Raw genomic sequence first — 14,665 nt, 5'->3', positions numbered from 1 at the left:
GTCGACTATCTATCCGCTAAAGGTCGTGTTGTCGACCATAACTCGGTCGCTAATATAAAAAAAGGACAGATCGTCTATCGTACTAGTTCACCGTACGTCTTTCGTTGCCAGCCTGCAAACCACCACCTTGCGATGTTGGCTATTCGGCTAACGTGAATGACTTGATAGGTTACTTTCGGAAGGTTCATGAAACCGAGTATAGTTGTAATTGAGTGAGACTGCTGTAAGACGACCTTACCAATCCAATCAATTAACAAACATTATAAGTTGTATCAACTTGAACAACAACTTAATTAATGGTTGGTTGGGCTACTTGCAAGTTCCCCGAACTCACCCACCCAGCTTGCAAGCTCACTCCTCTCTCTCACACATTCAAGTAACCTAATACTCAACCTGGATTTGATAGTTCAGCTTTATTGTCTGTGTTGATGTTAATATGTTTGATTGATTGATGGAAGGATGAGACAAAAGTAGTGCACTTCATAGCCTCTCCAACAATTGGTTGGGTTGAGTGGATGGATGATGAATGTGATTGAGGGATGAAGAGAGTATGAGAGATAGGTGATGATAGAGTATGATATTGAATGAATGAATTATGATTATGTTGATAATGATGATGATGTTTGGTTGATGTGGAGCATTGTTGTTGGAAAGATAGATAGATGTTTGATTGTGACAAACACTACTACTACCTACGACTTAACAACAATACTCGATCGGACACAACAACATCCTTAGATGCCGGCAATACATTGTGGCTGGCTGTTGACAAGGATACACTTGGTGCCTGGGGCGCAGTTGGCAAAGTCGCACAACTTGAGGCATCTTGCCTCAAGGTTTGGCGATGGTTGGCAGCAGGCCTCATCAGCGGCACACCTCAAGGTGTCACAGGTCTGTGGTGGGCACTCTGGGTCGATGGGGACGGTGGCTCTTGGGAAACAGCCTGGGACGGTTGGGCAACATGGCTCGTTGGCGCACTTGCTGGTGTTGACGTAGCGACACTCGAGGCCGAGGAGCTCACAGTTGAGAGTCTGGCAGGTCTCTCTGCTACGGATTGGGAAGTACTGGATGAAGTCCTCACGTGGGAAACAGGTGTTGGCAATCTCGTAGATCTCTCCGTTTCTTGAGTAGACACCGCACTGAACCTCGGGCAGGTCGAAACAGCCCTCTGGTCTCTTGTTGACACAGACCTTAAGGTCGGCGCCACAGCAGGACTTGGTGGTGAACAGGGTGCAGTCTGGGTTGATCAGACACTCCTCACCACAGGTGAGCTGCGAGCAGTTGGTTGGCTTGACACAGCATGCGCTGCCGCCCTGGTTCTTGCAGGTGAAGCCGGCCTGGCAGACGACGCCAGCGCAGACATCCTTGGCGATACAGGTGGCAACGTTGTTGATCATCAGACACTCAAAGCCGTTGGCACACTTGAGGTGCTCACAGGTGACGGGTGGCTGTGGCTCGCAGAGGATGCAGGTGGCGCGGCCGTTTCTCACGACGCACTCGTATCCCTCTGGGCACTCGAGGATGGAGCAGAGGCTGCCGGTAGTACCAGATGAACCGGATGAGGTGCCAGAGGTACCGGATGAGGCACCAGACGAGGTGTAGATGCACTTGGCCTGGTTGTTGTCGACGATGCAGTGGGTGCCGCCTGGGCAGACGACGCCGTTGCAGAGATCGATACCACCCGAGGTCGACGAGCCAGATGAGGATGAGGAAGATGAGCTAGAACCGGACGAGGTGTAGATGCACTTGGCCTGGTTGTTGTCAACGATGCAGTGCATACCGCCTGGGCATTGGTATCCGTTGCAGAGGTCGATTCCACCGGAGGTCGATGAGGATGATGATGAGGATCCAGAACATCTGGCAACTCTTGGGCAACAGGAGGTACCGTAGCATGGCTCGGATGGGGCCCACTCACAGGTTCTGCCTTGGGCCTCACATCTCAAAGATTCACAGGTGTCGTTTGGAATACGGTAATCGGTGAAACCAAGTGGCTTGCACGATGTCCAGAACTCCCAGATCTTTCCACCGGCATCCTTTCCACAGCTTATCTGCTGTGCACAGTTCTGGTTGGACACACAGAACTGCTGCGAGTCGCCACAACACGACAGGAAACTTAAATATTGACAGTTCAAATTGCTCTGACAGGCATCCCTACCAAGTGATGCACATTCTATTTGTTTAGTTTGATGTGATTGATCAAATATGTTAGAGTCATGTGTCATGTGATTGATCAACTTTAATCCAATATTTCCAGTGAACCTGGAAATAATAATAAATTATTATTATTAAGATACATACCATCACCACGTGTCGCCACCACGATGGCTGACAGTATAAACAAGGAAAGTAACAATCGCATTCCTCTTTTTGACTAGGTGTTGTAGTTGTTGTTGGTAGCTAGTAGTGTTTGATTGAGTGAGGGTGAGCTAAGGTTATCGAAAAGAGATAATATATTATATTTATATATTAGTAAGTATATATATATATATATAAATATTAAAGATGGGAACTGTTGTTGTTGTTTAGTGATAGGTGAGTGATTGAATGATTGAGTGAGTGATTGAGTGATTGTGATTGATTGAATGAATGAATGAATGATAGAATAAAGGACACTAAGTTGCTGGCGTGTATATTCAATTTGTAGTGGTAGGTATGTTGTTGTTTGGATAGAGCAGTGCAGTGGATAATAATATAATGAACTATGAATGCTCTAAGCTATGCTGCTGCTGGGGCTTGATTAAGAGAGAGTGAGTGAGTGAGTGCGAGAGATATAGGATGAATGAATGCGCGTGGGGGGTGATCATTAGATGTATAGATGGATGGATGGATAAGGTGGCTACATACATTGCTGCTCTCTCTACTCTTAGTATTACTGTAGGAGAGAGAAGGTGATGATCATGTTGATTATAGTGTTAAGCTTACCATTGGGTTGTGTTCAAAGCACATGTGCTAAGTATCATCCTTGGTATGTGCGCAGAGGTAAGCCTGGCCTACATTGTAACATTACTACTCTACATTCCGCTATGTGTTGTTGTTGTTGTTGTTGGTGGTAGATGCTGTTGTTGTAGTTGTCGTAGTGGTTGAGGGCTTAATGCCTCAGCTTTGATCACATGATCAAAAGTGTGTGTTATTGAGTGTGTGTTTGATCACACACAATCATTTAGTTCATCACCTGACAACCACAACATAACATACCTACCACTCAACAAACAACAACTACAACAAACTTGATTCTCATTCCAGTGCACTCGTATAGATAAATATGAACAAGTACCTTAGTGATGTGTGGCCACATCAAAGAATCCATCCATCTCATGTGCAGCTAACTAACCATCAACAATTCAGTCAACTATGTTTGGAGTTATCACTGGTGTGTTGTTGCGCTCCATTATCATCAAGTTGATATATATATAAATGTGTTATAGTATGGTACTGAACTGAACGGCTCACACACGACGTCAGTCGGAGCTCTGTTCTGGCAATGGCCACGGCCAGTCACTCATGGTTGGATGGTTGGTTATAGTGGTGTGATGTGATGATGAGATGTGATGGATGGTAAGGCATCAAAGACGACCTTCTAACCTAGTTAGTTCAACTATGAGTCGCGACTTCACTCCTGTTCCATTCTCAACTCCATCCAGATTATTCCCTATTCATAACATGTAAGATAGATACCGACACAAACAATCATACAAACAAGGAGTTCTCTGTCGACACATATCCATCCATCCATCCATCCATTCATTCATCACTTTGTATGCTTGATTGATTGATTGATTGATTGATCAGTCAGATGTTTCATTGCTATTCATGGTCGTTCACAAGCTACATCGATTGATTGTCAACAAAGTAGTAGTCTCTCAACCATAGCCAACAAAAATAATAATAGTTGTTATAAACTGGATTCCATTTGATTGATTTCGTATCCAACACTGTGGAGTGGATGCCTAAATAGAGCATCTAACATACTTTCACCACACGATTGTTATGTATCAATAGTCTTCACCTTCTCCAGGTAATCCATGAGCGTGTTGTCTCCTCATCTCCAAGACATAATCCAATATCCACCCACACACTCATCCACTCACATGATTGATGGACATCCACCAACTATCCAACACACACACACACATTCACACCAGATATATGATCAACATCTCCAAATGATGAATGATGACTGAGTCGACGATGAACAATCCATCAATCAATCAATCATACCCAATGATAGACAATAACAACAATGAGTAGTCCCTCATAACGTATTTTGAATGCCTGTGTCAATCTTTCATTCATTTATAATTAGCTCGTTTGATTGATTAACAGCCCATCTTACTCGGGTGATCGACGAATCCACTGCCACCACAACAACGATATACATCCACATCCTCATCCACATCCACATCAACATCAACATCAACATCCATGTGTCTGAGTGCCAGCAACTTTGAAAAATGACATCTTATGATGATGGGAATGCACCCCCCTCATCCATCATCAGGGATAGATTGATTGATTGTGTTGATGAGTGAGTTCAGTTGAGTGGGAAGAGGACGCGTCCACCTTTCCCTCCAGCCTTCTTTCTGATCACTCCTTGCAACTCAGCTGCAATCTCCCTCGCTGCCATTTGCTGATTGGTTACAATCAAGCATCATCAACCAGTTGTTTGGTTGCTCAACAGACACAACATTGTGACAGGCATCATTACCTCAATAGGAAATTATTATTATACTTCATTGATCACCATCTTCATCATTGTCAACCGGCAACAACAACAACAACAGCAATCAAGGAATCAGGGCACTCGACACGTCGTTTGACAATTCCAGCCAGAGATTAATAATAACCAACAACCCTTTTTTCGAGATAAGATGAGACAGATGGCATCCTTTCTTCAACTACTGTCTGGCGATCGAACCTGGAAAGTCCACGACAAAGGTTCGTGTAACCATTTATCAAGGCCCAACCATCACTCCCTCACTCATTCGTTTCAATCAATCAATCAATCTATCAAACAATTATTAGATGGACCTCCATCACTCTCATTTATGAAGAGCCAGAAATCATTGGATTGTTTATATTTGAAGAAGGATAGTATGGATGAGATACCAACAAATAGGAGGTCAACTTTACACAAATCAGTACAATTCCTAAATGATCGACGAATAGTTGGACTTGGATTTGGTGTGGATCAACAGATAGAGAGTGCACTACTTTGGCTACCATGTGAGGTGTTGACTGATATGTTACTCAACTTGTCAACGATGGACTTGGTAGCACTAAGTAGTACTTGTCAAACAATTCGATCATTCATCAATGGATATATGTGGGAGAGGATGTTCAAACAAAGAATGCCAACTACATATTTAACAATCATTGGTGATTTGGATATACTCAACTCAGTACTGCCAAGGAGAATATTAAGATGGAATGAGGATATTTTGATGATGATGATATCAAACGAATCATTACAACTTGTCAATATGATTGATATACAACGACATGATATTCCAACTTTAAGTTCACTCATGCATATTTTAAGTCGAGTCACCTTTGACAAATATCAACGCCAAGAACTTCTCTCGACCGATCAATGTGCCTCCATAATATTCCAACTCATTCCATCATCACTCCAACACGAACAACTTATATTCGACATGTTAGGCATTATGATCAATTTGTCCAAAGGTATGTTAAGCCAAGTCCAACTCTATACCACCACTTATCTAACCCATAAATCAAGATTCAACAACTAGTACATTCCAAGTACTGTTGAATAATATTAGTTCGATATATATGGTCATCAAGCAATATATTACATCATCTAGGATGGTTGGTAAAGCTTGTAAACTACTTGTTAATGTCACTCGAGACATACAAGGTGGAAAGATATTTGGAGAGACTGGTGGTGTCAAACTAATGATGAAGGTGTTTGATAATCATCCAAAGCATCACATTGTCACCATGGTCTATAACTTTATCCTCATGCAAACCAGTCAATCATGTATGTCTACACTTGCCTCTCCCTAATTCTCCAAAGATACTAACTAACTCATTCATTCAATCAGACCTCTTGAGGGTATCAGAGTTCAACTCGATCAAGACATTGATCCAATCGATGGATCAACGTTCCTACGACAAATCATACATGTTGAGTGGACTACGATGTCTTACCAACTTGTCCATGAAGAGTATGTATATCTAACTTTGATCGATGCAGCACTACCATCACTAACTGGAACTATTCCAATCAGATATAATATCAACAAAGATTGGAGAATATGGTGGAATCCAATTATTACATAGTATTATAAGGGGCAATGTACATAATGAATCGATTATAATAGAATGTTTGAGGATATTGAAGAATATGACAATGGACAATTCAACAAACTCGAATAAGATTATACAGAATGGATTGGCCAATACTATGTTGAGAGTATTGATAACATACTCTCAACATGAGATCATACAACAAAAGGCACATGACTTTATACTCAACCTATTCATCTTCTCTGACCTTTTGAAGAAGGCCATACCCATGGAGACTCTTCAACTTCTCAAGATATCCTCGCGTACCACCAACCTATTCCCCGATCAGTACCGCAAACTATTCTACATGGTCGACAACATAGGAAACAAGTAATAAACTTGATCAATCAATCAAAATTGTAGCTAGTTGCCATCCAACCCCCACTCCAGGTCCACAACTGATCAGACTCGTAGTTTTGTGGTTTTTGGGTCCGGTTACCCCACTTGTACAATCAAATCATGATTTGATTATAAATCTCGAAAACAGTCAACCGACTCACGTCTCAATCACCATTCAAAATTGCGTATCACTTTGTGATTGTCCTTCATTCAATTGAATGAACATTTACTTTACTTTATATATATACATATATACATATATTAATGGTATGTTCGATATTGTGATCATCACAACTTCAATCACGAGATACTAATACATGATGGAACTATTCCACAACACCCCACTCACACTCTCACACACACAAAACACATGATCAATCAATCAATCAATCAATCAATCAATCAATCAACAGGGCTCTAAAGCATCCAAACTATTGGAGGACGCACAGAAGAACCATGCCAAAGAGATAAATCTTAAGGAGACTCATCTTAAGCATTTACCAATGGTCATTTGTACAAACTTCAACTTTATAACCAAGCTCAACTTGAATGATAATCTTATCAAAGAGATACCGCCAGACATTTATAAACTACGAGCACTCAAAGTGTTCTGGATCAACAATAATAGATTGTCATCTATTCCCGATGAGGTGGGCCTGCTGTCCGAGCTGGAGGACTTCCAGGCGGACGGTAACCACGTCGCCAAGATCCACAAGGTCTTCTTCGAGCTGAAAAAGATCGACGAGCTGTCGCTGGCGCGCAACCAACTTCGCGAGCTGCCCGCCGCCGAGCTCAACATGCTACGATCACTGCGCACGCTCTCGCTCGAGGACAATCAGCTGACGATCCTGCCGGCGCTGGCCGGCCTCATCTCGCTTCGCACACTCAACGCCGCGTCCAACCACATCGAGTATATCTTTGCCGACTTTGTCCACTGTCATCAGCTGGCTAACCTGTCGCTTGCGTGTAACCGACTCACCACGCTGCCAGACTCATTCGGCACGCTGCGCACTCTCACCGTGCTCAATCTACGCAGCAACCGTCTTCACACGCTACCCGAGTCATTCGGACGCCTGACCAGCCTCACCACACTCCTGCTGTGGGACAACAGCTTCGAACACTTCCCCGTGTGTCTCACGCAGTGCACAGCGCTGACCGAACTGTCGCTGGCCAACAACAGACTCACCGACGTGCCTGCCGAGATTGGCGCGTTGACCAACCTGCGCAAACTCTACCTGCAGTACAACGACATTGAGCGTCTGCCCGTCGAGCTCAAGTACCTTCGCCAGCTCAGCACGCTACTTTTACATCACAACCGCCTTCAATCGATACCTTGCGAGATCTCATTGCTCAAGTATGTGGAGAGTCTCAACCTAACGGGCAACCCGCTGCCGGCGCGACTACTACAGGGCGACCTGGCCGTGCTACTCAAACATTTGCATTGCGAGCTGCTGCACAGACGCGAGATATGTGCACGGGTCATCCAGAGACACTACAGGGCATGGCGACGACAGTATCGCTTCAGATCGATAGTCTACGAGTTGATGGATGGATGCAAACAACAAAGGATCAAGACCGAGGTCAGCAAGGATGCGGACAAGAGACGCGCCGCAATCAAGATTCAGCGATGGTACAGATCGCGTCGTATTATTAACGCGTGGCATGGGCTGGTGTCCAAGGCCATGCTGCTCTCGTCCACGCGACTTCAACAAGCCTCACACGAAGGTCGACGCCTTGGCTCAATCTTTGGATTTGATGAGCCAGACAGCGAGAGGAACATCGTATACACGTATGGCCCACAGAAGATCATTAGGTTCGCCACGATTGCCAAGCTGGTCGAGCATCTTACGTACACAACATACCAAGAGGCAGGCTTTGCCACCGCGTTCTTTGCAACATGCAGCTCATTCATACCATGCGTGGAGCTATTCCAGCTGCTATGTGTGCGCTACCATGCCGAGCCACCACTCACTGCCACGGCTAGTGAGCTAGCCACATTCCGCAAGATGGTGCGCCCTCGTATCCAGGAGCGAGTGATCGAGATGATTGGACATTGGATCAAGAACCATCTCAACGACTTTGAGACCAACGCTACGCTGTTGCGCAACTTCAACAGCTTCCTACTCAACACGCTCATGCTAGAGAAAGAGACTTCGGCGCGCCGCCTGATCGCTATCTTCAACGAGACCAAGAAGAAGAGCAAGGATGACCTGGAGGAGTTGATCAAGTTTGTAAACAACGCACCCAAGCCCTATCTGCCACTGCGGCCGACCGGTCCCTACACCCTGCTGGAGCTGTCGACCATTGAGGTGGCGCGTCAAATGGCACTGATCGATCACACGATGTTGACTCGTATCTCGGCACACGAGCTGCTGTCCAAGCGCTGGAGCACAGTCAGCGACGAATGCCCCAACATCAAGAACATGATACATGTATTCAACAATGGCTCGCAGTGGATAGCTTCGGAAATCGTGATGGAGCGCAAGTCCAAGATCAGACGACGCAAGCTCAAGTTCTTCTTGGACGTCGCAAGACTCTGCTTCGAGATGTGCAACTACAACAGTCTGATGATGATCGTCAGTGGCCTGATCAGCAGCTCAGTCGGACGCCTCAAGGGCACCTGGGGTGCACTGTCCTCGCGTCGACGCGAACAGTTTGACGACATGACTCGCACGATGAACATGGAAGGCAACTACAGGCAGTACCGCATACTGCTGTCCGAGACTAAAGGTCCATGCATTCCATTCTTTGGACTGTACTTGCAGGATCTCACATTCATGGAGGAGGGCAATCCGACGTTTATCAACGGCTTGCTCAACTTTGTAAAGAAGCGATTGGAAGCCAACCTTGTGAACAAGTTCATGGCGTTCAAGCAGACGCCCTTCTGTTTCGCGCCCGTCAGCTTCATACAGGACATCATCCTGAACACGCCCGTATTGACCGAGGCACAGCTCTACGAGAAGTCGACGGCGATCGAGAAGAGACACATGAAGAAGATCATCAAGCGAACGGATCGCGAGCGTCAACTGACAATGTCTACATCGAGTAATGACCTTGCGGGAGACCTGTTGTTGTCGCCATCCAAGCTACGCATCGATACAACATCAACAACGACGACTACATCATTATCATCACCTGGCAAGAAGTCAAGGAGACATCGTGACTCGACCACACTGTCCTCGCCGCCCTCCTCGCCAGTCTCGATCTCAGTCTCGCACTCACCAGTCACGCCCCTCAACTTGTCGTCGATTCGTTCGCCACCAAGCAGTACGAGCGATTGGATGAAGAAGGGCGATGCAGCCAACACTTCATCACCAGCGATCTTGACCTCGCCCGCCAACAAGGTACCTTCACTCGACTTTAGCATTTCGTCACAGTTACAATCGGTCGGACACTCGCCACTCTATCACTCGGTGGATCACTCCACTCCCTCTTCGCCATCAATCACATCGCGATTTAAGCAGTCGCCACTCAGCTCATTCAATCCCATACGCAGTCTGAACAATCTGGCCTTCCCTCCATCACTGGTGCCTCGATCACCGCGTGATTCTCCTCGTGGTCCACGCATCGGTACCGAATCGCCGCGCAACGAGTCACCCCGTCAGACTGTCGTCACCTTTGACGTCAGTCCAATTCACTCGCCCTACAATGAACGTCGCTAGGGCCACATAGAGCATGTACTCTATTGTGTTCTATCTTTTGTACAAATGGTTACTTGTTATTGATGTTGATTGAAGTTGGATTGATCTTGGATTTGGTTGGATTTGATTGGATTAGATTGAATAGTATGGCCATGTACACATGACTCGACTATGTGTATGAACTCACTCTGGTAGACTCGCCCTTTGGACTCCTCATGAGGATGTTGATGCCTTGACTCTGGCCTCTCTCTCCTCCCAATACTTGTTGTTGGACTTCCAGCGGTAGGTGTGGAGCTCATCGTCGACCTTTGTGAAATATCTAGTCTCCCACTCCTTGTTCTCGGCAGCTCTTGCCTTCTTATCAGCTCTTTGCTTCTCCTCCAATGTATGCTTATGCTTTCCAGCATTATCCATATCACCAGCCTCAAGTGCTCTCCTATCAGCTCTCACTCTACTGTCAGTCTCTGGCAAAATCTTCTCATACTCTGGTGAGAGGTCTATTTGATTGATTGAATGGAATGATTAGTATCCCAACTCGTTCAATCGATTCAATGATTGATTGATGATAACATACTGATGATATTGTCCTCGACCCACTTGGGGAAGTTGAACTTGCTGGTGATGGTCTCCTTGGCGGCCTCCCAGAGTGTGACTGGGTTGGGATCGTTCTGTCCATTGGCCACGACCTCGTGGAGAATGAGGTTCTCATTCCACTTGCCAACCAGACGGTACTTGAGCTGATTCTCGCTGTCAAAGATCTCTCCGGTGACTCCGTAGCGACCGGCACCCAACCAGCCAGATTTGGCAAACTTGAGCACACAGCGAGCGCCCGAAGTATGATTCTTGATGGTTATCTCACCGTAGTGATCAAGCCATGTGTAACCAATGATGATGTTGTGGCACGACGTCACGATGTGGCCCCAGGAAAAGTGCTCACCAGTCTGATTGTTGATGAAATGGTTGGTGCCATTGATCTCAACCTCGGATGAGTTGCCATAGAACTTGGACTTCAACTCAGTCTCCAACTGCAACGTGTACGACTGAGTGGTAGTCTCAGACACACCAATAGGTGGATGATGGCTCACCTGCTCAGCAATCAATTTGAAGTCACCTTCCTTCACAACCTCAAATGTCTCACCAAGTATAGGATTGAATGGTTTCTCTGTTGTGTTGCGTGTCAGTCAGTCAGTCATAACAACAACAACAAATAGGGTACATACTTGTCCTGACGGCAGTACTGTAGAGTCCACAGTTAAAAGCGGCGATGTAGGCTAGTCGATGGTAGGGGTTAGCGTCGTTGGCAGCCTTGTCGAGAAGTGAACTGTATTGGAGTGGCTCGGCCATCACTTGAAGGAAGGACACTGGCTCAAACACCCAGACTGGCAGGGATATCATCGATGTGACATCCTTACCAATGTGATTGGCCAATTGTTTGAACAAACCATCACGTTGCTCTTGGTCAGCTACTGGTGCTTCAGCCTTTGTCTCTGCTCCACTCTCCTCCACCTGTAAGTTTGTCGGAGCAACAAAGCTCTTCATATAATTCAATGCGCCAGAGAACATCTTTGCAGCTTCTTTCTTTTTTTTTTTTTGTCTTTGCTTGTTTAAATTACAAGTTGGTTATCGAGATAATGATTGAATGATTGAACGTAGTAAGTAAAGTATTATTTATATGTATAATAATGATTGATTAATTGATTGAATGAATGATAGATTGATTGATTGATTGATTAAGTGAGTGATCTAATAAGTTGGTGTTTGTGTTGTTTGTTTGTTGCGGGCGATATCTTCTTGTTGTTATTCGTTTGAGTGAGTGTGTCTCAGTCAGTTCACACTTTTCACCAACCACTAAATCAACCACTCACTACTCATCCAACCAACTACAACAATTACAAATAAATATTAAATCTGATTTAAAGATATATAAATAAAAATATTTTTTATTCATTGATATATTTATTTGTTTGATATTAAAATAGAATTGTATATTTTATCCAGTATCCATACATCATTGGAAATTAAAAATTACATTAATCATTTAGTTGATTAGGAAAGAACAAGATAACTTCAAATGATAAGTCCAATGTTCTTTCATTTTTCCAGAGATGAATAGTATTGTTGTTGAGAACAATCACCTTCATCATCACAACAAAGATTAAAAATTTAATTTAAATGGATGAGTAGACAGACCACTTGATGATCAAAAGTCAGTCAAATTGGGCATCTTATCTTTTTCTTTGTATTCATAACATATAACATTCATCCATTCATTCATTCATTCATTCATTCAACTTATTCGTCATTCATATTTATATATATATACATTACAGCATAATATCTTAGATTGAGGACCAAACATGTTTCGTGGACTATTCGATGAAGATGATCTGGCTACGGATGACCGTGCACCATACCCAGCACTGCGCAACACAACATATTCAAAGAAGCCACCTACAAAGAGGTCTCCTCATGGCTTTGTTGGTCTACTCAATCAGTATTGTATCAAGTTTGAACTGTTCCTCTTGGTGATCACTCACTCACTCACTCACGCTCTCAATCAATCAATCAATGTATGAAACAGAGGTGCCACATGCTACTTGAACAGTCTTATCCAGATGATGTATATGACACCTGAACTCAAGAATAACTTGTACAAACTATCATTAGCTGATATGAACCTTGAGAATGTTAATGATCAATCACAGACACAGACTCAATCCTCATCAAACACAACGGCAACAGCACCTGAGGATGCATCCACAACATCAACAACTACAACTACAACAACAACTACAACAACAGGTGCTAACAACAACAATAATAATAACTCAATACGATATGATGCTGAAACGATGACGTCCTTTATGTCGGAGGACGACTCGAACATTAGCACATACCCGCCAAGGAGATCGACGTCACCACTGCCCAACGCTCAGTACAATGACGTTCAGCACTTGACCTCCTCCGAAGACTTGGTGTCGGCGTCACATCCACTGGACGATCTGTCCAACTACGACCAAGAGTACGTGCAGTCCATCCTGGCCTTTGGCTTTGCGGAGCACAAGGTACTTGTAGGTCTGCAGAAGTTCCCTCATTCATACCAACAGGAGCGTCTAATCGATTGGATACTGTCGGCCACCGACGAAGAATGTGTCACGTCTTCGCCCCTGCAAGCACACGCTGCAGGCCCAAGCAACAAGGGTGGTGATGAGGAGTTTGCCGCCTTCTCACTGCTGGGCTTCAAAGATGACAACAAGTCACATCTTAACGTCGAGTCAAACAACAACCACATCAACAACAACGCATACTATGACAACTCAAGGGCGGTAGTGGTCTACGACGCAACCAACATTAACAATGTGTTGGCAGCGGCCAGGGACAGCGCTCCAAACTCCCTCGATAACCTACCTCCACTCATCCCCTCATCTCAAGCAACTCAGGTCCAACCTCAGCCTCAGCCTCAGCCACAACCACAACAACAACAACAACAACAGAGGAGGAGGAGAGGAAGAGTGTTGGCATACGAGCTTCAGAAGCTATTCTCATTCTTGCAAAAGGGTGATGTACACTCCATTGGCACTGAGGACTTGACACGCTCATTTGGCTGGAATGGCAATGAGGCTGGTCAACAGCAAGACATCCACGAGCTCAATCGTATCTTATACGACGCCTTTGAGCACTCGATCAAACAGACTTCAATCGAGAGCCTCATCAACAACCTCTACCGTGGCGTGCTCATCAATCGTATTGAATGTACAAAGTGTGGAAGTATGTATACTCCTTGGACTCGTGTTCCTAACTCATCATGATGGCTGACACATTCATTCCATTCATTCACATTCATTCAGAGATCAAGGACAGAGATGAGTACTATCAGGATGTATCGATACCAATCAAGGGACACAAGACATTGCAGGACAGTTTGGCTGCCTTGGTCACACCAGAGGTGCTTGATGGCAAGAACATGTATCATTGTGAGTCCTGCGACGAGAAGGTCGTCGCCAACTTTGGTGCCAAGATGGGTCAGCTTCCACCAATCCTCGTCCTTCCCCTCAGAAGGTTCGACTTTGACTTTGAGAGGGTAAGTTAAGCAGGATCGCCATCCTTCCATATCCCATCACTCACTCACACTCAACTCACACATACAACAGGAGGCAAGAGTGAAGATCACATCATCGTTCGAGTTCCCAATGACATTGAACATGACGCCATATACCTCTGATCATTCACTGCACTTGAAGAACCCTACAACAGTTCCCAAGCCAGCGGATCAAATCTACGAGTTGTTCACGGTTCTCATTCACAGTGGCGGTGCCTATGGCGGTCACTACCATGCGTACATCAAGGACATCACCAAGCTAGGTGTCATCCATCCA

At 44.9% G+C, this 14,665-nt stretch overlaps 4 protein-coding genes across 4 annotated transcripts; 2 read left to right on the top strand and 2 right to left on the bottom strand.

Annotated features, from left to right (window-relative positions):
- Positions 1-734: 734 nt before the first annotated feature.
- Positions 735-2,359, bottom strand: SAMD00019534_104150 (hypothetical protein; the record flags this gene model as incomplete). Its single annotated transcript, XM_012894253.1, has 2 exons — positions 735-2,170; positions 2,299-2,359. The coding sequence occupies 2 exons, from the start codon at positions 2,357-2,359 to the stop codon at positions 735-737; spliced, it is 1,497 nt and encodes a 498-aa protein (XP_012749707.1).
- Positions 2,360-5,916: 3,557 nt separating this feature from the next.
- Positions 5,917-6,643, top strand: SAMD00019534_104140 (hypothetical protein; the record flags this gene model as incomplete). Its single annotated transcript, XM_012894252.1, has 3 exons — positions 5,917-6,001; positions 6,066-6,188; positions 6,252-6,643. 3 exons carry the CDS (start codon positions 5,917-5,919, stop codon positions 6,641-6,643), a joined length of 600 nt encoding a protein of 199 aa, XP_012749706.1.
- A 508-nt stretch (positions 6,644-7,151) lies between these two features.
- On the top strand, positions 7,152-10,310 carry SAMD00019534_104130 (hypothetical protein; the record flags this gene model as incomplete). Its single annotated transcript, XM_012894251.1, has 1 exon — positions 7,152-10,310. One exon carries the CDS (start codon positions 7,152-7,154, stop codon positions 10,308-10,310), a length of 3,159 nt encoding a protein of 1,052 aa, XP_012749705.1.
- Positions 10,311-10,502: 192 nt separating this feature from the next.
- SAMD00019534_104120 (hypothetical protein) lies at positions 10,503-11,852 on the bottom strand (the record flags this gene model as incomplete). Its single annotated transcript, XM_012894250.1, has 3 exons — positions 10,503-10,786; positions 10,864-11,451; positions 11,510-11,852. The coding sequence occupies 3 exons, from the start codon at positions 11,850-11,852 to the stop codon at positions 10,503-10,505; spliced, it is 1,215 nt and encodes a 404-aa protein (XP_012749704.1).
- Positions 11,853-14,665: the final 2,813 nt, after the last annotated feature.

The sequence above is a fragment of the Acytostelium subglobosum genome, assembly GCF_000787575.1.
Source record: "Acytostelium subglobosum LB1 DNA, scaffold: scaffold27, whole genome shotgun sequence".
Taxonomy (NCBI): Eukaryota; Evosea; class Eumycetozoa; order Acytosteliales; family Acytosteliaceae; genus Acytostelium; species Acytostelium subglobosum.
Note: the sequence above shows the minus strand (reverse complement) of the source record. Positions and strands in the feature narration are given on the sequence as shown.